General features: G+C 43.5%; 1 protein-coding gene across 3 annotated transcripts in view; it reads right to left on the minus strand.

Moving 5' to 3' along the window:
• Nucleotides 1-586: 586 nt before the first annotated feature.
• gramd4a (GRAM domain containing 4a) overlaps nt 587-25671 on the minus strand; it is a 40034-nt gene continuing 14949 nt past the window's right edge. The window contains exons 4-20 of one of the 3 annotated variants that reach the window (XM_076111553.1): nt 14833-14953; nt 13174-13235; nt 11953-12091; nt 11484-11509; nt 11106-11197; nt 10496-10587; nt 9818-9866; nt 9624-9695; nt 9491-9534; nt 9269-9378; nt 8696-8850; nt 8074-8091; nt 7038-7182; nt 6775-6868; nt 6117-6207; nt 5937-6005; nt 587-5183 (exon numbers count right to left, since the gene is read on the minus strand). In XM_076111553.1, coding sequence (XP_075967668.1) covers nt 5073-5183; nt 5937-6005; nt 6117-6207; nt 6775-6868; nt 7038-7182; nt 8074-8091; nt 8696-8850; nt 9269-9378; nt 9491-9534; nt 9624-9695; nt 9818-9866; nt 10496-10587; nt 11106-11197; nt 11484-11509; nt 11953-12091; nt 13174-13235; nt 14833-14953 — 1490 coding nt within the window. In that variant the 3' untranslated portion in view covers nt 587-5072. The remainder of the gene's footprint in view (nt 5184-5936; nt 6006-6116; nt 6208-6774; nt 6869-7037; nt 7183-8073; nt 8092-8695; nt 8851-9268; nt 9379-9490; nt 9535-9623; nt 9696-9817; nt 9867-10495; nt 10588-11105; nt 11198-11483; nt 11510-11952; nt 12092-13173; nt 13236-14832; nt 14954-25671) is intronic. The other 2 variants (XM_076111554.1, XM_076111555.1) reach the window with 2 other exon arrangements.

Below are 25671 nucleotides of genomic sequence, written 5' to 3' on the forward strand. Positions count from 1 at the left end.
CCACTACCTGAAATTTGAGCTGAAATTGAGCCATTTAGGCTTAATCGCGCTGAATGTAGAACTTTTAAAAAAGGAAACCATCTTATGCGTCCGCCTCAAGTCCTCAATTGCATTTTCTCCATTTCTATAGTCGAAGAAACATTTCCACACGCAATTATGGCCCAAAATATATATTGTTTTTAAATGATCAGATTCTTTACATTTAGGTAAATAGCCAAAGAAATGTTGCTGCCTGAACTCACAAGAGCAAAACGGAATACAAACATGTCTTCATCCACCTGCTTATTGATTATTTGGCTGTCCAATGGATTTAGACGGGTAACATGCCAAACCACTTTCTTATTCCTACACTGGGAACAAAGTTCTGAAATATCCTGGAGCATCTATCGCTGACCTTTGACCTCCCTGTGGAATAGGGAAAGTAAAAATATATATATATTCTCCCAGCATACTGATCTGTACACAAGGTCTCATAGTGACCTCGTGTGGCCGTCTAGACACACTGCAGTTTGGAGCCAAAAAATAAATCCCCTTTTAGATCACGTTTGTCCCACCGAACAAAAGAAGACAGACACGAGAGCAAAAATACCTTAAATTCATTTACTTAAATTAAAAAAAATGTACATCACATTATCCTTTACAATAGACATGTCTTTTAAAAACTCTGTGGTTTTTGTTTTCTTCTCTGTACATTTCAATCATTTGTATACAAATTCCTCTTTGACAAAAATAATGGGAGAAATAAATGAGGTCGATTGTCACAGATGACAAATTAATTAGTCGTAATGACAGCAGTGTTCCCCCAGTAACACTTATATTTGCAATTCACTGACCGTCCCAATTGTAATGATGCCGACTGCTTCAGATTCTTAACATGCATTTTGTTTAACCCTTTAAACTCTCTTCAGTCATGACGTCGGGCTGTTTGCAGCCTGGAGACAGTTCACTTTGTCTCTGGTACAGATCGCTGTGCGCTTAAATGCTTTTTGGAAAACCCTTCATTAACAGTAACACAGTTAGAGGAACTACGTATTTAATACAACAGCGAGGACACCAGCTTGGACGCGGGGGGGGACTTGAGAGGACAACACCATTGTTTTTGACAACAGGTCGACACTCAAAGTGTTGTGTGTTGTTTGCCAGAAGCGGTATGCACAGTATGGCAGTCATTATGTGCAGCTCATATAACATTAAAGGAATATGGAGACATTCTTGGGAAATGCGTTTGTTAGCTTCCTCGTAGTGTGAAGTTCACAGAGACAGAATCTTGTAATTTAACAGATTATACTGAATTACACTTAACGTAACAGACAGAAGTAAAAATCAGCAGTATATACATTGTGTGGTTCAGTCCACATGTCTGGATGAGGACGGTAATCTTTTAAAGAACAATCTAATATTGCTCTTTATTGATTGTGTCTGTTTTCAGTGGCCTTTATAGACCATTGTATGTTAAACAATGTGTGTAGGAATGTGTGCGTTTCTTGTGATTACAGCCTAAAAGTTTGGAATATTATGATGTATGAATATTTTCTGTGCACTCACGTTTAAATTTATAATCAGGAGGGTTTCAAGTGCTGCAGTGAGACCATTGATGTGATGTTGATGTGTGCATTTAAACGATGATGCAATCCCTTAATTAGCTTATATTAAAAAAGTGGACGAACTACAAATCGACTACAAATTCTTTAATTGAACTACAAAAGTAGACTCGAAATTATTTAATTTCCAACTCTATGGTAAATGTCTAGCTACAGCGAGCAGCATGAAGACTGGAAACAGCTCGCTCGGCTCTGTCCAGAGGTTAAGCTAAGCTAAGCTAACAGGCTGCTGGCTTTAGCTTCATACAGACATGAGAGTGGCATCAAACTTCTCATCCAGTTTCCCAAAATGTCGCACTATTCCTTTGACATTTCCTGGACGCTTTTCTCCAATGTGCAAAATTTTTATTTTCATTTAAAAAAAATAAACTTTGAAACACTTTTTCTCTTTTCCTGCCGTTCTCTCACAATGTCAAAAACACAGATGTTGTCATTTCAGTCCACCATGACCATCTCTGCTCTCAGCCGTGTTTCACTGCAACGACACCACACTGCAAAGCACAGACGTTGGACATGACCATGTACATGCTGTATGCGGTTTAAAATACTGCTCTTGTTGTTGCCGTGATTGGAGTTTCCTATTGGTCACAGGTGAGCAGAAATAGTCATGTGAGTGGGGCAGAGCCAATGAGAGCGGAGACAGTAATTCAAAGAACAGCAGTCCAGTCTTCATAACTCCGGAGTCAAAAGGAATTCAAACTGGGTTAAGAGAAACAACAAAAAACAAGTTTTACAACCTTCTGTAAACATGAGCGTAGGCAGAATATGGCAGACAGAAAAATGAAAGATTTTGGCAAAAAGAAAATATATATTTGAGACATTTAGAGCGTGATACATTCTGTGCTCCATCCGAGTGCAGCCTTGCTGGGGGTCTCCGAGACCCCCAGAGAACTGGTTTTCAGACGTAACAGACTAGAAAAGGCTTCAGGTAAAAGCTTTAAGGACGACAAGGAGCCGTCAAATCACACAGTGAGACAGCGTTAGTTACTGATGTCACCTGTTCCAATATCCCACAGGTCTCCCCCGATCATGGATCCAATTTATTCATAAACAAAAATAGAAAATCCATGTCTGGGAAGGCAGCCGATTAATGACAAGCCAAATCATACAAATGGACGTCAAAAGGAAAAAAATAAAAATCTCCATCTTTATATTAGTTTGAACTAAAAACAATAGCCGTGGTTCTTTGAACTGGTCCGTTGCCTCTCTGGCAACTTCATATCCAGCTCAGTTGATTCTAACTGGTCATGATGGGAAGAGGACTTGTTTAGATTTGAAAGGAAACCTTGACATTTGAAGCCTGGAGAGCAGAAAATAATCTAGATTTTTAGAGGAACAATGACAACAGTGTGATTCTAGGATGGTTAAATATAAAGAAGTGTCCAGTGAGTAAAAATAACCCGGAATTAAAGTAAATATGAATTTCAAGGTCTCCCTTTCAACAGTGTTTCGTAAGATTTACACATTAGAAACTAAAGCTTGTGCTGCTGGGCGTTCGGTACATAGGAGTTGGGAGGGTGGAACAGCTACCGCTCTCTCGTACTAAAATGTGAAGAGACATGACCTCCAGTCCCACATCCCGTCTCCGTTCCTCTCCCCCGAAAACAACACGGTGACGTGTCTGATGTCGTTTGGCATCATACTTCTACATATCCCGCCGTTCTGCAAGAGCAAAGACCGGCTTTAATCTCGTGAACGGCGTCTTTAAAATAAAGTGACGTTGAAATATTCTGTTCAGTCTAGACGGGTATCCATTATAGTTCATATAGTACTGTTTACAAACGCTCACATAACAAGCGGAAGAGCACCCGGATGACAAACCTCTACTCACTGTGGCATTACAGAGAAGTGAAAAAAACAAGCAAACAGGAAGTACTTCGGCATGCCTTCAGAGCTCATCGTTCTGGTTTTCCAGTTCAAACAAATAACTCTAGACTTTATATTACTGCTCATGAGTCAGATCAGCCAATCAGAAAGAGGCTTGTTTAACAGGTATTTCTGTGGTAGGGGTCTTTGTAGCTTCTTCTTTCACGGTCAGGTTGAAGAAAGACATGAATGTGTTATTAATACGAGGGGCTCTGAGACCAGAGAGAAGTAACACGGGGACATAAGTGGGAGCTTTGAGACTATTTGCCCAACACTGAACGCTCAAGTAGTGAATATTTTAAAAAGTATTCACCGCAACTTAGATGTCAGGAATTCCAGTTACCGCTCTACTAAAGTGCAGGGAGAATACCATTGATGGAGGAATAGAAAACCTCTCTCTCTCTATATATATATATATATATTTATATATATATAATATCTGTGCAGATTGTGCCTTGGAAAGAGAAGCGTGGACATGGGGAGGCCGTGTTCGTAGCTCTAAATGGCAGTCAGTGTTTGAACCGTCTTAACAGCGGTTGTGCTCTCGTCTTGGACGCAATCAGCAGCTCCAGGACCACCAGTTACTCGTCCCAAAGGCCGTTTGTTAAAAAGAGACATTTTTCAAAAAAGAAAAGGCATTTTTGAAAAGAAAAACTAAAAACTAAAATAAAAAAATCACTAGACTTTTCACATACGCTCACTTACAAACACCGAAGCTGAACTCAGCGTACATTTTCTGTTGGGTCGACAAAGAAGACTAAAAACATACCGTTGCTGCTGAAATGCGTCTAGCAAGAAATAAATCTGACAGCAGCAATGTAAACTAACAGAAAGGCTCTGTGTCAGTCAAATGGTGAGCTGACACTTTCACAGCTAATACATATTTATTTTTTAAAAAAACTAACCACTCACACATGTACACTCATAAAACGTTGTCGGGCTACGCCACGAGGCACCGATCAGCCAGTTAAATGTGGAAATGTTTTTGCAGCGATTTATAACTTCACATACTAGTTTGTCTGGCAGTTAAAAGAACCTCCTGTTTACCTCCTACTTGTTTTATGATATTCATTTGACAGCCAAGGCGAGCACTTCTCGACATCATCTGGCCACAGGAGAAGTCCCTCCGCCGACTCGCCGACGCAGAGAAAAGTAGAGCCACTTGACGCACTTTTAAGACCATCACTTCTGCCCGCCCACACACACACACACGCACACACACACGCAAACACAGAAACAAGTAAGTCAGGAAACCAGCTAGCCAGTCAGGTGGGAGAGGAGAACCAGCCCCCCCTCGCCAGCCTTCTGCTGATTTGATAAAAACCACACCGATCCTCACTCCTCCTCCTCAGGAACAGTTAGCGGATTTTGTGAATTATCCAACACCCATAAAAACAGCGTGGGATGTCACTAAACCCCAACTACATGCAGCCGACACACCCAGATGTCCCCTCCGACGAGGAAGCTGACGCCCATCACAAGAGGAGGATGAGGCTCAGGTTTTTTTTTTCTTCTAAGTATCTTCCAGTCCAGTTGAATCTCAGGAGGCTCTCTGCCCCAGACTTTAGCCCCAGTATGGAGGTCTGTCGCCGGGATACAGGCCGTCTAGAGCTCGGCGCTGGCCGGTGGTTTGGTGGTGGTCATGATCTTCATGTACTGGGTGAAGATGGCCTCGAAAGCCTCGTCTCTGTGGATCATGGCTCCAAACACCAAAGGCTGGAGGGAACAGAAGCGCTTGGTAATTAATATCTACGTTGCAAGACGTTATGCAAGACAGCAAAAGTCTAAATCACAAAGCAAAAGGGCTTCGACAGTGAAGAATATCGTCTAGATGAATGAGTAATAAATGAATTATGACACAAAGAGGGGATTCATCTAAATGCCAAATACACTTGGTATGCATTGTGCTGTAGAGCAGTCTACTGCCAGCCAGCATACTGTCTCATAATACCACCTGTTCCTCGAGTGGCAGTAGATAGTCAGTCTGCCCTCAGGCAAGGATTTTAAGATGTGTTATTTTGAGCGGCTCGCGTGGTTTCGGCAGTTTGGTTGATGTTTTTTGCGTATTAGTAGTTCTCTTTATTTACATGACTGATGATTGTACATTTAGATTGCATTGAGCCAGCAGGAGAGGTGAAATGCTGCCCCCTATTTATTTGCAGCCGGTGGCCAGATACTACACTTTGCAAGTAAAGAAAATAATGAACAAACTTGCAATCATAAATTTAGAATGAGAGACTTTCCAACATGTCAAACAACAAATGTCAGGTTGTTCACTGAGGAACAAAAGACAACGCTCAAGTCTCGCTCCATTCAAATATGTGTTTTGCTATCGATACTCGGCTTGGTCACTGGGCAGAATGAGGTAATGTGCCGACAATGACGTCTTGAAGGGAACATGCAGGTTTGGGAAAATCCCAAAAGCACCATATGAATATAAAAAGGAACAAATGTCTCTCCATACTGTACCTTCTGAGTGGAAGGAGTAGCTATAGAGATGCCCATCCCACTTCCTGGTAGGACTGACAGCACTTTGTACTAGGGAGGAAAAACAAAGCGGGTTATTATTACGATTTTTAATAGCACATAATTATACAAGGGGAAATAAAATCCCAATTCCTACATCATGTACAGTCTTTATATATCTACCTTTTGTATATCAGTGATGTCCACCAGCTTGATAACTTTATTCTTCTTGGACGAGCTGGATCTGGAGCTAGAGCTCTCAAAGCAGAGGTAACTGAAGGAGAGAGAGAGAAAGAAGCCCGCTTTAAAGGAAAAGACAGACGGACGACAAACTGAATGGACTTCCTGTCGGTTCCATATCCGAAGAGGTGGAGATGTTTAAAGTTCAGAGGTATTCTCAGGAGGAGGGCTGTCCTACTCGATCCTCCGTGGACTGACTGACACAGAGAGGGAGATTTGTTGTGACTCTGTTACGAACCCTCTACGTTACTTGGTACCACAAACACACTGGACTAAGCTGTTACCTGCTCCTCCTCTCTGCTTCACCTTAAGGAGTAACCATTTTCCAGGGTTTAAGCTACTTTTCCCCACTTTATCAAATACAAAAGTTCAAATAGACTTCTGAAAAACATGATATTTGGCTAGTCGGTCTGTATTTCAGTATTTGTGGTCATGTTCTGAGTCTTAAACATGACATGATAAACTACTTCATTACACTTTCAGCATCGAGGCTACAGAAAATTGCAAATTACCATTTAATATTCAGAATTAATGGAACAATTAATGGAACAATTCAGTCATCATGCAGTCAGACATTTAATGATGAAATATGAGCACTTACTTCTCCGTGACGTAGAGCACTCCGTTCCTGATGTAGTCTGTGGGCATCTTCCTGTCTCTGTTTATTAGGCAACACCTCCAGCCGTTCTCACACACTGAAAACACACAGGGCAGAGAACAGTGAGACGGCTGTTTGCAATCATCATGAGAGAAGAATATAGTAAAGATGTTTCGCTTATTCTTCAGAATTGTGGAGATTTGTTACGCTCAAATGAATACAGGCACATGATGGGGTTTATCTTATGCTGCAGTAAGTCCCCTCACCCGCCAGAGGGCGCTCTGACTCCAGCAGGTTGAAGATCTCATGGAACGCTCCCTTCTTGGTGCTGTGGGAGCGCCCCGTCTCCTCCTCCCTGCTCACCCCACAGGGGATGGTGGCGAGGCTGCTCCTAGAAACCACCGGCTGAACCTGGAGAGAGATGGAGATGATGGAGGAGGAGGAGGAAACAGACGGGATGGCGGGACGACGGAAGCAAAAAGAGAAAAAACGTCATGAAGGAGACGAAAAGGGGGCACGTGGGAGGGGATGAAGACGGATGGGAGGGGGATGAATGAAAGTGATGATGAGGTGAGGGAAAGGAGAAAGGACAGGGGTAAATATTTAAAATCCACTCTCTCCACACAATACATGTTCCCAGAGCTACGGGAGCTATGTTCACAGCTCAACTTTCAGTGTTGCATTATGTGCTTCTATGCATGTGCACAGGCTCAGGTGTGGCGTGCAAAGCAGAGAGTGAGGCCACCATTCACTCAGCGCACACAGCAATATAATCAGACTAAACATGTACATGTTTAGTTCAGAGGGATCCTTTTAACCATCCAGTCCCCCTCTATACCTGTGTTTCAGTTACAGTGAGTGTTGATCAACTAAAAAACTAACAACAATGCATTGCAGGATGAATCACCACGTGTAATGGAGAAAGGGAAGGGTTCACTGAGCTAATATGGAAGGGGCTACTCTATGTGCATTTAAACTATTGAGTAAACACACTGCTACTCCTCACAGAGCATCTATGTCAATGGATCAAAAATGTTATTTAATAACTTGCAAATGGATGACATGATTCAATGTAATGCTAGATGTAATGTAATTATAGAACGATTAAAAAAAAAAAATGGCAAAACAGACTGAGTTATCGTGACTTTTTGATCCATTCCGTCCACAAACACTGCGTGTGTCACACATCTTGGCCACACACACACACACACACACACACACACACAAACACGCTTTTAGGTGGGCTTGCGTCACACCCGTGCGCAGCAGAGGAGCCAAAGGGAGACACACCAGAGTCCCTACCTTCTCAGTGCCAGAGAGCTGAGAGAGAAACGACAAAGCACACCTGTGACTGATGCCACAGCAGAAGGCGCCAACACATGCTCACACACTCCATCCTACGTATGAGAGAGACGCATGCACGCCAGGGGCTGAGTTGAAATGTGTTATTGACAGGAGTGATGGTGTTTTGATACTTTATTGATGTCTTTTGTTCTCTTTGCCCACCACAGGGGGTCAGCGGTGTGTGTGTGTGTGTGTGGGGGGGGGGGGGGTAGGTGCCTACAGTTGAAGGACGATCTCTAACTATCTTTCAACATGAAGTCTTTACAGAATTTACATGTTATTTGCAGAACACCTGACTTTCTACGTTGGGAATAAACTCATTCTTTGGCAACTTTAACATGTTGCGATTAGCTTCCTTGCTACATTAGCTCGTTGGCTACTTATACGCCAATAACCTGAATACACACATTCTGATCATATTTTGTCTTAGACAGGATTCAGACCAAGTTGTGTTGGATGGATGATCTGCGTTTCTGTACAAGTAACTTAAGAGTTAAGTTTCCGAAAACGAGAAGCCGCGAGAGGAGGCAACGAAGGAGCTGATACAGATGTGGATGTGGACGCGTTTCTGCCCCCTTACCCGCCGCGACATCGTTGCGTTGGTCCTCTCTTTGAGCTGAGGGTCCGTGGGAAGGCTGTTCCACACGATGAAGGGTGTGTCGTACTTGTCCCGCAGCTTGGGACAGCTCTTGAACAGGAAGTCTATGATAAAGAACTTGATGCCGGCGTACAGGCCTGGAGAGGAGGGAGAAAACAAACGCAGAATGGAGGATGAAATTCACTCTCAAATGTGATAAGTGACTAGCAGCCAAATTTAGTCACGGAACATTATTGTTCTACACTCTAAATACATGTATTTCACATGAGAAGTGACAACTGTACTCGGCGGGATGAATAAACATTACCATTGTTTCAACAATTATTTTTACTATAAGCATCCTCTAATGCTATATGAGCCCGGAGGACTTTGGAAACACTTTTGTTTACGAGAAATCGCAGGAACTAATATTGTCAGACAGACATGCCAATAGCCTGCAGCTGCAGAGAGACGGAGAACAGTTACACAAGTGCTGCGCGAACGCATTTGTTTCTGTGCCTTCTTTCAAGAGCCAATGCAGTCTGTTCAGTATGTGAGAGGGATTAAGGAGCTCACCCATCATGAAGCCCATTAGCTTGTATGGCAGGACGCAGGAGGTGATGAAAGCCACCCACAGGCAGATGTAAAGCTTCCGGGTGCTCTCCGGCTGCACCCACATGAACAAGCTGACACACACACAGACAAGAAAGAAGAGACGTAAAACAAAAGTGTATTGAAGTATAACCATTTGACTTTTACCTCAGCATTTAGGAAAATACATCATCTTTTTAAACTTACTTCTTTATCTTCTCCAAAACATCGGCCATTTTTCCAAACAGGTTCTGCAAGGAGAGTTTAAGCACTGAATTAACCGGCGCTGTTCACCGACGACGTCGACTGATTTGAGAAGTAACCAGAGTTGTGTTTGTACCTGTGCTTTTTGTGCAACGTCAAGTACAAGCTGGAACTTCTCAGATACGGTCAAGTCTTCCTTTGAAGGCTCCTGCGTAGAACAAAGAGGACAGTTATAATACGACTACACATTCACCTCCACTGAAGCGCACGTTTTCCTCCCGACACACACAAACAGGAAGCAGTTAAACAGGAAGTGAGAAGTCTGCTTACCGTGGGTTCAGAGACCTCAGGCACAATGCTCCACTGGATCCTCCAACCTCTGGATGATAATGGAAGAAGATGTGAATAATGTGCAATTTTATTAAGCGATTTGTTTTGATGAATTTGGGCCATCGAACTACTCTTAAACCTTTACATCTTTATAACCTGCATCACTTTTAAGGCGACCAGGTGTCCCACTTTGGAAGTCCAAGTCCGGGCAGATGTCTGACTACTACTAATGTGCCCTCATTTCCTAGTGATCACCAAAATGCCCCACTTAAAATGAATTTGTTGATGTTTATAGAACTTAATTTACTTTGGGCTGCACAAACAGGAGTTAACCTCGTTAGCTATGATGTATTCGTCTCCTCTAACAACAATAATAATCATCATATATTCAGACATGTTTTAAAAATCTGCCTATTATCATCACGATGCAGTAGCTGCAGTAGATTCGGGCTCACACGGTGACAAGGGGTCAGCAGTGTGCATCTGTTCACCGATAGCACAGCTGTGGCCTCAGTAGGTACGTTTGACAGGGTTGCATTTCACAAAGCATACAGTAAACCTTCTGAAAGCTAGCCATGACAGCAGTAATGGGGACCATATAGTAACAAACTGACTGGTAAAAAGAAAAGGGCTGCTTCTCTGATATCTGCCTTTACGCCAGAGAGAAAATGCTTTTACCTGGCGATGAGGTAATTTAAGGACAAGCGCAGGATAGCCAGGAAGAGTAACATGGGAATGGCCCAGCCATGCCAAGCAGCGTTCATGTAGATCTGCAGGGGGAGAAGGTCAGAATATGGCCACCAACAATTACTACGCCTTATAGGACCTCTGTGTGGCTTTATGCACAACAAGAGAAAAGATGAACATAAAGACTCCCTTTATAGATGATTTAAGACACTGCCATGAAGCATTTCATTACGGCCAATAAAATGCTGGAGGACGATGCGATTAAAGCCACCCGTCAACACTAGAGACGGGATCATCTAGATTCTGAGGTGGCCCCGGCATATATGGCCACCATCTTTGGGTGGAAAATGAGTCGGCGTAATCACCGACTGTGGACATTAATGAAGATCTGATTAGACCTCTGGGATCCTTGGCAGAAGCACTATAATCTATCCTTGTGGCGCAGCAATTACTTAACCTTTCATTTCAAAGCGCTGTCATGTACGAACAAAAGGGGCCATCAGTCAATTTATAGATCTCACATTTTGTCTGTTAAAGCTTGCTGAACACAGTACAAAGAGTAATGTGATGGCAGTTATGAATAAGAGAGGTGCACACTCACAATGAAGGCAATAGCTGAGGTGTAGACGGAGTGCCAATTAGATAAGGCGGAGAGGTTCCTTAAGAAGTTGGTGACAGGTCTGGCTCCTCGCTCTAAAAAAAAAAAAAAGTAAGAGTAGAGGGAAGTATTCAGTGTGGTTGAGGGCAAATACAAAGTGGAAAGGATCTTTAAAGTGTACAGAGAGAAATTGTATTTTCTAGATGACATTTCTTACTTTAAAAACAGTTATTGAGAGTGTGTAATGGACAATAATGTACAAAAGCCAGTTACTTGAACTTGCGTGGCTACTTAGGAGCGAACAAAGTATATACAAGTCAGTATTCTTACTGCGCTTCTATCACAGTTTTGTATTTGTTTGTGTGCGTTTCGAGTACTCACTGAGTCGCCTCATATTTTCTGTTAACCTGGAAGGAAAACACAAACACTGGCAGTCAGAACACGCAGACGCTCCAAACGCATGCGCACACAAAGAAGAAGAAAAGCTGCTTTAGAGAGTTGTTCATAGAGAGAACACTTTGGCCTTCCTCAGCCTGGCATGACTCACCTTCCTCTATAAAGCAGGAGAGAAAGGAGAGTGAATTTGAAAAGTGCTTCCAACTTCCTTCGTCCTCTAAAGCCTGATTTGAAAACTTCTCATCTAGCAACCAACACACTGCAAGTGAACAGTTCACAGAGCAGTGCATTGGTAGCACATATCAAAAAGGTACATACACCAGTGTATGATACAATAGAACATCCTGATTAATGTGACCCAATCTAAGACTGCACAGCTTCAGTACTCCCCCAGCTGTCTGACTGACATACACTTGTACAGACACAGGACAGACACTTCATGTTCTCGGCCCACCTTTTAGCACTTAGCGGTTCCTCGGCCTCCACGGTGCTTTCCTCCGGCTGGAAGCGGAAGTCCTCGATGTAAACCCCGAAGCGCTCGTACACCCACTTCTGAAGGCGCGAGCTCCAGACCTCCTTCTGCTGTTTATCTGCTGGAGACAGCACCTTGGATCAGGTTTGGCAAGTTCACCAAAATTGTAGCAATTTCCTACAACCTGTGTTTTGTTGCACCGAAAGGCACACATTGTTGCATTCCCTTCCCCTTTTTAACTGCTCTGGTGTGACTGATAAGTGTACACTAATCGACTGTGGGTGACTGTGTGAATGTGAGGCTGCGTCACTGAGAGAATAAATACACATGGTTTTAAAATAAATTGTGGCGAAATGAAAGCTCTCCCCGTTTCTTTGCTTGTAGTTTACAGTTACCACAGTCCCATCAGCCCAAATGACTCTGCTCATCCTCTCTTCTTGCCTAACAGATTACACTCACTCCGTCCTTTCGTCCACACACACACACTCTTAATCCATCCTGAAAACACACCGACACTCACACACACCTCCGACACTAGTTAGAGCACAGTCCTGTCTGCCCTAGATGATGTGAACTACAATCATAACCCATTTTCCAAAATTAGCCACTCTGTCTCCCTCCCTCCCTCACTCCCCCACTCCCTCCCTCCCTCACTCCCTCACTGTGTCGTTGGAACTCAAACTACGAATGTTATCGTCACGGCTGTTGGACAAAACACACGCCCTAACGCACACGTTTCAGAAACACCATCTGATTACTGCTGCATTAATGAGCTCCCCTCTGCCCTCGCTGACGTCTTTTAGAAAACACGTGCCGCAAAACATCCTTATGGCACAGACGTTGCAGATCTGCAGTAATGACATCAATTAATGTCCCCAGTGGAATTGGTTTTTATTAATGCAATTTGTTGTCGCTTGCTTGCTCTTGATACCGCTAATTGCACACCAGGAAGCACAGAGTAAGTGTGTATTTCTGTTTGCTGAGCACACACACCACAGATGTCCTGCAATAACCTGAGCACTTCTGACAGCGCTCCACCGCACACATCCTACATCCCCGCCTCCCCTGCACGCACAAGCAGCCCTCTTGATTTACTCCTACGTGCTTGGAAGACGTCAACATCTTCCTTCCCAACTCATTTCCTGGACTCCCACTCACCCCATCCTCTCTCTCTCTCTCCCTTCTCTTCCTCCAGGGACTTACCTGTCCCATTGTTGGAGGGCGACTGCTGTTTCCGGGGAGGCAGTGGCGGAGAGTCCTCCAGCCTGGTGTGGGGGGGGGGGGGGGGGGGGGGAGAAAGAGAGAGAACGGGAAAGAGTTGTCAAGTGCATGTCTCAGGCAGTTTATGTTTTAACATGTGGTGAGTTGTTGCATTGAATACATCTGCTGTGGGAGGAGTTGGATAGACACATAAGGGGGTAGAGACAGACTGAGGAGAAACAACTTCAGTCTCAATGAAGTCAGTAACCCACTGGGACAATCACTGCTGCCAACAAAAACAGAACGTTCTGGGATGATATGAAAACAAAGAGTGAGAAAAAAAAAAAAGAAGCCTACTCTGAGTCCACACATTAGCTTTACTCTTCCATTTGATCTGAACCAAGCCAAGTCTACGCATGTGTATGAAATTAAGCAAAAAAAAAAGATGAATGATCAGTTGTGCTGCCATAAATAAATAGGCGTAATAAAAAAAAATAAAAAAAATAAATCAAATGATGAAACAGCATTCCAAGAGGTTATTGGCTTTGGCAAGCTCGTTGCCCTTTCATCTTTAATAGTTTAATAGTAGTCATATCATATGTCACGCTAATGGCCAATAAATGCTTGCTCGAAAAAGAAATACCATGTTGATTAAAAAAATATATATATTGTGTTGATTAAAAAAATAAATAAATAAATACAAAAAGCAATTATTTGTCCCTAGGTGTTGGGGCTTCGTTAAATAATTTGGTAATGTTTCATATTAGATGGTTTATTAATTCCCTTATAATTTCCTGGTAAGTTTGTGTGAAATAACAAAGTCTGTTGACTGGTGCTTGTCTGTAGACACAAATTTCACCTTTTTTGCATGTACAGGGAACTTGCTTGCCCGATATCAGAAAGAATTCCAACTCGTTACATTCCGTTCCTCTCTCCAGCCTGACATTGCTCCACTCAAACCAATTTACAGTGTGTGTGTGTTTGTGTGTGTGAGGGGGGGTGAAACCAGAGTGTTTTCATTTTAGCCACCAAGCTCTACTGCCTTGCTCGAGAACACTTGGATGCCAGCCACAACAAGAGAGCACCTACTTCTCTCCACTGGATACTGCTGATAAAGGATTACCTGGAGAAAACTCCCAGGTCAGGGTGCATTAGTTTACCTCTTTCTGTGCCGATAATCACACGGAGAGAGCACCAGTGGAATTTCCCCATTGGCCGGCACAGAAGCATCATCTGATCTCACACACACACACTCACTCAAGAGGCGTACATACACACCCTGGGTTTAAGGGTGGCTCACTCGGTGCCAAGATGCGCAGGCTTTCCCTGACACCAGCAGGCCTACTGTGTCACAGTGTGCACTTGGCGACACGGAGAGGCGCATGACTCGTTTCTGTTCTGTTTTTTTCTCTCTCACCATCTCCCTCAGAGCACACAACTCCTTATGGAATTCCCCGCCTACCGAGCTGCTGAGGCATCTATTTATAATCACTCACGCATACAACTTGAACTCTGATAAACTCTGCTGAGCTGAGCTGTTAATGTTAAGTGCAGTGTCACCGTTTCCAGTCGCTCCCTCACTATCACTTCCCCGTCCTCGTCTCCCGACACCCACGCCATGCGCTCGACTCCGCTCGCTGTCCTTTTTTTTTTTAGTCTCACCTGGTCTTGAGCACCTCGTTCATCTTCTGCTCCAGGTCTATCCTCTTGCTTCGCTCTCTGTCCAGCTCCTGCCGCAGAGAGTCCACGTTGGTCTCTTCCCGCAGCTTCCGCAGCTCCTCCTCTGGAAGACACACAACGCGAAACGCTGGAGATCAGCATCACGCATTTTTCACATGTATCCACAATAATTCAAACATTATGTGGAAGATGTCATGCAGCATGTCGGATACACAGAGAATCTGATCTATAAAACAATATAATTCAATTATGAACTTATTTTAAGTGGAATCAAGTTTGAAGTCATATAACTGGAGACACAAAAAAAATCCTCCACTCCATCTCCTTCACCTTCACACCCCCCCCCTCCACCCCACTCCTCATCTCTCAGCGTGAAGTGGGTTCAGGTATCAGGGCTTTCTAAGCCCGGGGTGCAACATTAGCAGCGTTTCCTCTCAGACTATTGTCCCTGACTAAAGGGACACATGAATATTGGAGGAGATGAAGCAATTTAAAAAAAATTCAAAAAGGTGTGTGCACATGAAGAGGTACAAATGAATGAAGACCTGTATACATTTATGTACCCAAAGAATGAGGAGCAACACAAAAGCGCATCCTTCTCAAAACACACAAGCTGACATCCACACATACAGTAAAACACAACGGAGACCTCTTGACTTCCTTACAAACAGAACTTGTGAGGTACCACTTTAACAGATCTGTTTTCACAACAGACAGGCTAGTACAAGCACAGGTGTAAATAGAACTGGCTCACCTGGATGGAATGGAGCCATCATTCATGTTATTATTTACAACCGTGCTTTCGCTGCTTTCGTCTGCCGTGAAAAGGGTCCAATGGAAACGGCATCACGCTGAGGATTTATAGGAAATTGTGCCGGGCGACAACACCATATGGTATTGATTAAAGAAGCACAAGAACACTGCCGTAGAACACTTCAGATCAATACCTGCAACACGAGAAACATGACCTAAACCAGCAGTACCCTCCTTCTTCGAAGGGACCAAACTGACAGTGAGGAAAGTGATGAAAGCAGGGTTACGCAGCCTCTGCAAAGGAAGATGTATGTCACCCCCCTCCCTCCTCCCTCCTGAGATCATTTCATCACACAGACAGTAGGGGATTCATATATCAAGAACGTAGCTGCCAGTTTCTCTTTCTCATCACCTAATCTCATAACTCACTCATCCTTTATCTCTTCCCGTTAGCGCTAATAAAACATTCAGTGGCAGCGCCTCCTGCAGCTGAAGAGTCGGCAAACAACACTGTGTGCTCTCGCGGAGAAAACATACACTGGATTTCCCCTACGTCAGCTCCGTTTGCCTGTCTGCTAACATAGGAATGTGTTTATGGTACGGTGTGTGTGTGTGTGTGTGTGTGTGTGTGTAAACAAGACACAGAGCTGGTGCGTAAGCGAGAGGCCGGCTGAAGGTTGCTAAGCAGCTTAGCACTGCCTATGTTGCCCTGTGCCAGGTTCTCCACTGTCAACCGTAAATCTCTTAGACAAATGACTAACAGCGGCAGCAATGCACTGTGGGTAGTGTAGGCAGAACTAGATCAGTGGTTTATTCTGCACTGAACACAGACACAAAGTATTGTGGCAAGTGAAGGGTGACAGGAATATAGTCTGTCAGTAATCTTCTGTTAAACGCTCCAATATATTCAACAGCCGACTGCCAACTTCTTTTATTTGGTGCTGGGTCTATTACAGCTGAAAACAGCTGCCTCGGCAGATGGGAACAAGGTTGATGAAAGTAGTGAGACTGAAGCAAAAACAGTAAAGTTGTGGGCCATGAAAGCAAAACAATGATCCTAAAAGACGCAATAACTCTCGTGAGGCTGAAGCTCACCGCAGAGTCGGGGGATTATTCCCCATGGGGGCCGTCAGTACAAGCGACCCCTTTCACATTGCATAATCATCATGTCGTCCATTGTTGATGTACAGATATTGATCGGTGCAGGTTCAGTTACTTCAGTCTCTGGTTGACAGACACACAGCAGATTAATCACGCTACAAAAACTCATTTTAAATGTTTTGTGATACAGTGACTGTATTTTAGTGCTGCTCTAAATAGTGACTACTAGGTGCACTATACTTATACATCCCCCCCCCCCCCCCCCAAAGTCCTGCCCCCATACTGTAGGTCTCTCCTTCCCTTCACCTTGTGCAATTAGTTATATGTATAGACATCTCCTTCATCCTTTCTCCTCCCCTTTCCTCTCCATAGTTTCCTTCCTTCCAAACTGACCAATTCCTTCCAAACGCCAGAGACACCTCAGTCCATACTCCTGTGTTTGATGTGTCACACAGCACGAGCGTGACACAATGTGCTTTGTGTGTCAGACACACACACACACACACACACACACACACACACAATCGTTTTCCTGTCCCACAGAGGCCCTCTCCATCAGATGGCATGTTAATAATACTGTCAACATGCCTGCTCGCCTTCTAAAATTGGATTGCCAACATCTATATATAAATCTTCATCTTGGGTTACCCCTATCACGGGGTCTCTTTGGCCATTATGAAGGCTAGTAATCAGCAACAGACACAGGATTAGCTGAATACCATGCCAGGAGATGACCTTCTCTCCCATGCAGGCTTTCCATCAAACTGTAATGTCGGAGAAGAAAAATGCCAAAAAAAAACAACTTACATTTGATAAGAGTTACACATATCTGCTGATAAATATTGTAATGTAGCAGAAAATACAAGTGATGTTGAGGGTAGATAATTGCCATCGGAGGAGGTTTGGTTTGTGTAGTACGGCACATTCAGTATCAGATAAGGTTAAAGTCAGAAGACGAAGACGGTGCCACGAGCACGCAGCAACCGACATGGCTGAGTGTCATATGAGAGATTTTGAAAGTTGTTGAGCATTGCACGTTATCATCCATGTTTTCTTGAACCATCTAGACACAGACAACATCCTCAGTGCCCTGGTTTTACCGCTCAGCTGAGGGGAACTGCAGTTTCTATGACCGGGATTCACCACTGTGGCAGATTTCTAATTGGACAAACACGAATTTGGGTTAAAAATTTTGTACATGTCTCTGAGGTTGATCAAAGGAAAAACAGAAGTCTACTGTACCACCTGTGTATACCGTGTGGTTGCCAAACAAGGCTGGCTAATGTACAGAAGTTTTAGCATCTTATTTGTTTGCAGTACAATATAATTGAAATTCCGGATTTTGAAGCCGACAAACTTACTGACGTTGAGATTACTTTTGTGGCTTTTCATCTTATCGACAGCTCCACTGTAAAGCAGCTCAAAGCTGTCAAAGGTGAAGTCCTCCATCCTGCACAAAGCCATCCGTCTCTGCAGCCGGCCAGTCCCCGGTACGCTCGTGCACGAACGGGACGGCAGGGTGGCCACCTTGGCTCTCTCTTGAAATTCAGCCATGGCTACAGGTTCTCCTGGTCCGGTCCAGCTTGTTTAGCAACCCGATGACCTCAAACCTCTTTAAAAAAAACAAAAAAACACCAAACCTGACAACTCGGGTACATGCTCTACGTTTACATGTCCCATCGAGAGAAAGCAGAGGTCAAGGACACGTCCCTCGGTGCTGATCGGTCACCAGCAACGCAAGAGACTGATGGTCGGTGATCGGAGCTGGTCTGAGAGAGTTAGGCAACCGGTAAAAAGAGAAGCAGGGCAGCTGAGGTAGGGAGAGGTGGGGCTTTGCTGGGTGGCCAGCAGACTAAGAGGGCCTGGAATCTGAGATTTCTGAACCCACCGGAGCTGTCGGACACTCGCACATCACGCATGTTCGAGTGTCAGCCCGGTTTGATTGGAGTGGCTGTGCACATGTGTGTGGCCGCGCGTTACGTGTTTGTTGCGACTCGGCTTGTGCGTGTTTGTCTGAAAGAGTGTTAGTGTGTGCGTGACTACTGTAAATACACAAGTGGAACGAATCGCTTTATATCCAAGCAGGCAAAAGTTTGTAAGACCTCAAAAGGAAAAGTACTGTGTGAGTCGCTCAATCCAGGCCAGAGACAATGGCTCCTTTCATTAAAAGGAAGGTGGGGGTGGGGGGGGGGGGGGGGGGGGTTCAGCGAAAGAGAGAGAGAGGATCAGCTGCTTCACATTGGCCTCTCATTGTTCCCATTCTCTACAGTGTTTGCCACAACACTGGTTGATTTGAGCGTAAAAAGGAAGGTTGAGTTTCGGAGCCTCCAGCAGATCGGCAGATGTTAACACAAGACACCAAGGAGAGAGGAAAGATAAGGAGAGGAAACAGTATTAAGTTGTGGCCTGGCAAGTGTAGAGTTTGAGAAAGGCCAACATGTAATTGTTAATAAGGATACATGATGTATCTCTCTCTGTAACCCAGAAAACAACATCATGTTCAGTGAGACATCGTGTTCGTTCAGTTTTGGGGCTCTCTAAAAGTCAATGAAGTGAATTATAGTCAAGCAAAGATATTAGGGATAGATATTCATAATTTATTAAAAGAATATTTCTTTTCTTTTCCATTTAGTATTATACTGTAGTTCAGGTTGTACTTTGAGCGAACAAAGAGCTACTTTTGTATTGTATCTTGTTTAAATCAGCTTTCCTCGCTGTGGCCTCGATATCTGCAGGTGATCTAGAGTTCATCTCACCTTCCTCCCCCCTCTACAACATTATGTTGACTTAATGGCTATACATTTTAAAACTTCACAGTCCTCCCCGATCCAACAACAACACTCCTTTCTGTTGATACTGCGTGTGTTTTCCGTGCATGCTCACATATTTAATATCGAAATGATCTAGATACACAATGTTCCCTAATCCAATGTCAGCGGGAAGGATGGCGCGTGCTTGTTTGGAGAACAGTAATGTGATAATAGATTTCATTACATCATAGATATCTGGTCAAGACTGCAGGCGCCTCGAAGCACCGGGAACCGGGTCCTTAAGGGAAACGGCAAGAAAACAAATAGACACATCCACAGCTCAACTCTGCAGGAAGATATTACATTAACTCATTAAGCTCAAAAGACGGAGCACAGAACTGTCTTTACACACATGGCCACAGCGGCTTCCGGGCCCAGGGCTGCGATGAAATAGTAAAATAAAAATGACGTTCCATGTGTTTTCTGAACCACTTTTCCTTGACCTCGATGGAGGACATCATGAGGTCTTTCTTCACGTCAAAGAAAGACGTGAAGAAGAATTCACAAGGAGTAAGGAACAGACAACGAAGGGAATCTTGCTGCATTTGACGTGGTTCTGCCGTGTCGCTTTAAATGTGGCCACAAGGAATTGTGGGACAGAATTATCTCCATCCCTTTCATAAAGGAAGGACCAGTGTATCCCGTGATAAAGGAAATAAGAAAGGAAGCATTGAAGAACCTTTCCTTTAGCATTTAGAGAATTCAAGCATCTCCTATAGCGGCTGCCATTTAGACATTTCCTCATCATTACACTCAGGTAGGAACCTCCCTCAGACTATTCAACAGCAGCCCTGGTATGATGGCTCGCTGTCATGGCTTTCTGGCAGTTGACAGCTGAAGAGATCTGATCCATTGTTAATATTTGAAGTGACACCTGTGCTTTTCCTGTATTGACAAGACAAACTGTGAAATGAACTATGAAAGGAACAACATTTCTAATCTCAATGAACTAATAAAAATGATGGTGTCTGAATCAGGTCTAATCAGGCAACATGAGAGAAAACACGTGTGTGGGTGGACTGTGGGAATTAAATACTGACATCTCTGGATTCTTAATATCCATTATTTTTTTAAAGACCTGTCAGTGGGGGATAAAACACTTTGATGACCGTTTGATGTACGCAACTGGGACGTACTTGTTCTTCCGGGTGGTTTCCCCAATACAGGTGAGTAGCAGATGATCAATTCATCAACGCAATTCATCATCGTTGTGCCGCTGCTGCACAGTGCATGTCTGTGCAGTGTGGAGATATTTTATATCTCCTGTATATACATGTTAGGATTGATAACATCGTACGTAGTATTATAGCAGCATATGTGCATTCTCAACACAACTTATAAGTGTATTTGTGAGAGCAGAACAGATGTGTTTTGTTGACCCAGGGGTCAGCCCTGATAAATATTGAGACTAAGGGCTGGGGTACCAGGGTTCTTCATTTCTTTACTTGACCTTTAGGTTCAAACATATGGTTTAGATTAGTTAACATCCAATGTATGGATGGGGTGCCAGACAATAATGTATGTCTCAACCCCCACCTGTGTGTAGACGGAGAGGTCTAAAGAATGTGTAACTTTTTAGTTTAGTTGAAGAAATCCTGCAGCCTAGCAAGCTGTAATTTTCCTCCCATGATTCATGTCCAATAAAGAATTCTGAAAAGTTGATCTTCGACTCCAACCTCATCTGTGACCAGTCTCTTCAAACCGCTACCACAGCAGCCTTTATGTGGTGCCTCTCTGCCCAGTGTGAAGTGGGACAGCAGCTAGGTCACTGCTATTGATCAGCGAGTCACTGTAGTGCACAAAGCCTGGCCAGTGACCTTCAATACGCAACCTCAAACAGGACGCACGCACGCACGCACGAACAGACACACAGATAAAAAGCTGGAGATATCAACAAGCAGAGGATTAAAAAAAAAGTAGGCAGAAGAGAAAAGCACCGAGAGGACAGAAGGGCAAAGAAAAGACGGTGACGTTTGGAGGTTGCAGTGAAAAGGGAAAGAGAACTAAGCAGAGACGGAGCAATAAAAGCTCTGCACATTAAGCCTGTCCTTATAATTACACAAGGTGATTTCCAGCGGCACCAGCTTCTGCAATTTTATCACCGGCAGGAGGGTCGGTTCAGCTCAGCGCCGTCACCCACGGGACATATTCCGGTTGATGTATCCATCTGTTTTTACATCTATTACTATAATAATCATATAACTATCACAAGGTTGTCATTCAAGGCAACCGTGTTCTCAGAGTTCTTATTGCGAGTACGCGGAGAGACGTGAAAATACACACAAGAAACATACATTCATATATATTCCAACATTGGTAATTTTAGATACACACACATACGTACTAGACGCACAGTTTTATGCTAAAACATTTGCATAATTTACATCTCCATTGTGTTTGTGTCTTGTTGTTGGGTTGTTGCCGGGCACAATGGCAGATGAAGCAGCCGGTTTGAGTAGAATGAAGGAATGGTTGACCAACTAATTATCTGATTACTTCATGATTGGAATTTGAGTAAGACAGGCTGTATAAGCTTTGTATTTTTAGACATATCAATAACAAAAAGTGATTTGAAGCGACCATAATGCACACATACTATAGTAACCTGGTTAAAAGCAGCCAGCATGGAGAAATCCTTCGCGAGGATAATCCGCAGACCTCACTGTGGACAGTTTATCAGGAGCTGCACTCCTTTCTAGGTCTGAGGATTATCCTGCACATGTAACAACAACGTCTCTGAAACACACCGTTAAGTTTTACAGATGTATTTCTCTCATGCTTTGCACCACAAAAAAGAAAAAGAAAATAGCACATTCATTGTAAGGCTGACTCGAAAGCTTCCTCGCTTCGACTGTTGCCATGGTAATGAACATCCAAAACAGTATTCGCTTGAATTTTTTATGACTATTATTATTATTAGACTACGCGTTATCCCAGAATGAATTTTTGCTATTTGAGATTTTAAAAAGTATGATTTTTTTCTATCCTCTCTCATTAGACAATAATAGCAAAGAAACAAATAAATAAATAAATAAAGGGAAAGTACAGACAGACTTAAGAGACCACAGCACCACTTCACTTGGTCAATGTGGAAAGAGGTGAATACACATATTTAAGCATTTATTAAATGATTGAGAGCACGCTGCTGGCCCTTTAAACGAATCAGATTAGTCCGTTGTGTGGTGTGTGTGCATACGCGCAAACATAAAGGAGAAGAGAGAAAGGAAGGAGGAGAATAGATGAGAGGCTTGAATGAGGCCCGGGAGAGGAGAGAGAAAGGAGGAAAAGAGAGGAAAACTGGGAGGAAACACAGGCAAGGCCATCACGACCTCCACTGCATGTGTGTGCATGTGTGTGCATGTGTGTGTGCGTTAGCCTCCTCCTATGTGATCTCGCGTTCGGAAACATTGTTACAAATTAACTAATTAAGTGCCCTAAGAATAGCACTGGTAAATCACAATAAATGCCAAGGGGGAAAGGCATGGGTCATTGCGCACACACACGCAGTGTTTTGTTTTAGCATACAGCGTGGGCCCCGGCTGTATTTTAGGCAGCAGGGAGGGAAACACGTCAGCGTGAGAGCGAGGGAACACGCCTCTGCTCAGTTCACTCCGACTGTGAAAGAGATCCATGAAGCCCAAATTGTTTCTTGGGTTAAATGCTGATGCATCATTAGAGGGGGGAAAAAAGCACAAACCAACACATACTTCAGGTTTTGAATGAGTTTTAGTTACGGTTTCCCATCATGCCATTATAGTCCTTTTTTCCTTTGGGAAATGTTCTTATCTTCTCAGTGGAAAAAAATAACAAAACACTGTGAACTTTAAACTGAACTGAAAGATAAAATTAGCCCTGGGGAGGCAATATATATATTTCATATTTTGGGCGTTGAGCTACAGGTCTCATCGAGAGCAAGCAAGATGTGCTGGCTGTTGCCAACAGTGACATTCAATTATGAAATTGTCTTTATATGAACTATGAATGATTGAGTTCGTCAAATAATTGTTTTCAATATTGACAAAGCAAATTTTAAAATTAATCGTTCAGTCTATAGAATCCCAAGGTGGTGTCTTTACATTCTTTGCCTTGTTTAACGGTCAAGCCACTTCCTGTTCTGGCATTGTGAGCCACGCCTTCCTGCAGAGTGTGTGCGTGCGTGCGTGCATATATATATATTTCAAGGTTTTCACGGCGTGTTTTCTGCAACAGCCATTCAATGTATTTACATTCAGTCAATGCCTCTCTATGTAGCAGGTTTCATTGTTCGTGGAGGGGTCCGCCGCTCACGCTGTATTTTAACTTGTCTACCTACACACTAGGGATTTACAGAAAATGATGCATGCATGTAATCAGGCATTACTGTGTACAGCTTTCTTTAGTTACTTCCAATGCAAACCCAGCACTTCATGCACATTAAATGCTTTCCAACTGGCAAAGCACGAGGTGGCTACGCAATGCATTTGTCGCAGAGGTTCTGGGAGCTGTAGTATCAAACTGCAGTAAGTATTACAATCAGTGTTGCCAAATCAACCAGGGCACAATTCTTACGGATTATGACTTTAAATTATTGCATTTCTAAAATCTAAATCCTTTCAATGTGCAACCAATAGCTAGTCTTCTGGCAGTATGTTGTTTTCCTATATTATGCCCCGGAAAAGCCATTACACAACACATAAACCCATAACGTGTCGCTACAAGGAATCTTTTGTTTCACCCCCACTAATCTCATCAGCTTTAACACACGACAAACTGCATATAAGCATACGAGTCGGTAATCATCGGTTCTCACCACGTAACTGAGAATATGATGAACGCACACTTATGTAGGTCCTTCTATAGCAGCCTATACATACTGTGCGAGGAACCACACACCCACTCAACAGTACATTGAGTGCGATGACTAGACAAAGCACAGGAAAGCAGAGTAGAGTACAAAGGAAAATAGTAGAAATGGAATCCAGAATAACTAGAGTACAGGGCAGAGAGCTCAGGACTCCATTAGGTGCTGATGGACGGCCGCGCTTCAGTTACACCGTCCAGAGAGAGGACGAGAGGTGAAGAGTAGGGGTGGGAATCTCTCAGCACCTCACGATTCCAATCCAATGAGATTATAAAACGATTATCGATTCATCTCGATGCATCAAAATGTTTCAATGCATGATTTTTTTGGACTGCTTTTTTTAAAACACTGCATACTTGTAATGATTAAAGATTAAAAAAGAGATGAATTTACTTCCATTATCTTTTATTAATTAAATTGTACTAAAAAAATAGAAGAGATGCGTCAACTGGAGGGTTACAAAGAGAACCAAGAAGAAAATTAATTAAATTGGGCCTGTAGCAGCATCCTCGTAGTGAAAACACAGAATCCAGCACGTTCTGAGTCATGTGACATAACAAGCAGCCCTTATTCACAAATGAATAATACAGACTTCTCTTCTAACAAATCCCCTTGTTAAAGGCAACAAGCATTAACGCATACGTTAGCTTTTAAGCCGGGGGCTGCCGGGCAAAACTCTGCGAGCATTTTTCCTACTTTACAACGTAAACAAGGTGCATGTGTATTACGCCTGTTGCGTTCAATTTTTGATTATTGAGTTTTCTGCATCGAGTCATAATCGTTCAAGAGACAATCACGATGCATCTAAGAATCGATTTTTTTTTTCCCCCACCACCCCTAGTTAAGAGGCATGAGAGCAAAGGATAACCACAAAGTGAGAGGATAAGGGAGAAGCAGCAGAACGGAGAGAATAAAACACAAAACACTTGAGGTAAACATTTCCCAGGGGTACTATTGCCCTTTCCAATCAACACCACAAGGCAACATGCATGAAGGTTCCTCTCCTTCGGAGTCACCTTACAAAATGCCAAGTGGCTGCCATCTTAGGTGGAGCTAGGCTTATAGTTCAGTATTCACATCTTTGAGCTCATGACAGTGTCACAGCTGTTATTACGTGCACGCTCGTGGGTTTGTCGGGGCTCGGAAGAATGTCGCGCTGCCGTGTCTGACACAGAGACAGTTGGAGACTGACGGTTGGAGGGAAGAAAGAAAAAGAGGGAGGAAATGAAAGGGGAAACAGGAAGGCAGACAGGTCCGTGAAGGGTGAGCTAATTTAGCTAGCATCCTGACGGTGTGACAATGAATCGAGCCCTTTTA

The sequence above is a fragment of the Anarhichas minor genome, unplaced genomic scaffold, assembly GCF_050575085.1.
Source record: "Anarhichas minor isolate MPS153535 unplaced genomic scaffold, ASM5057508v1 ptg000045l, whole genome shotgun sequence".
NCBI classification, from domain to species: Eukaryota; Metazoa; Chordata; class Actinopteri; order Perciformes; family Anarhichadidae; genus Anarhichas; species Anarhichas minor.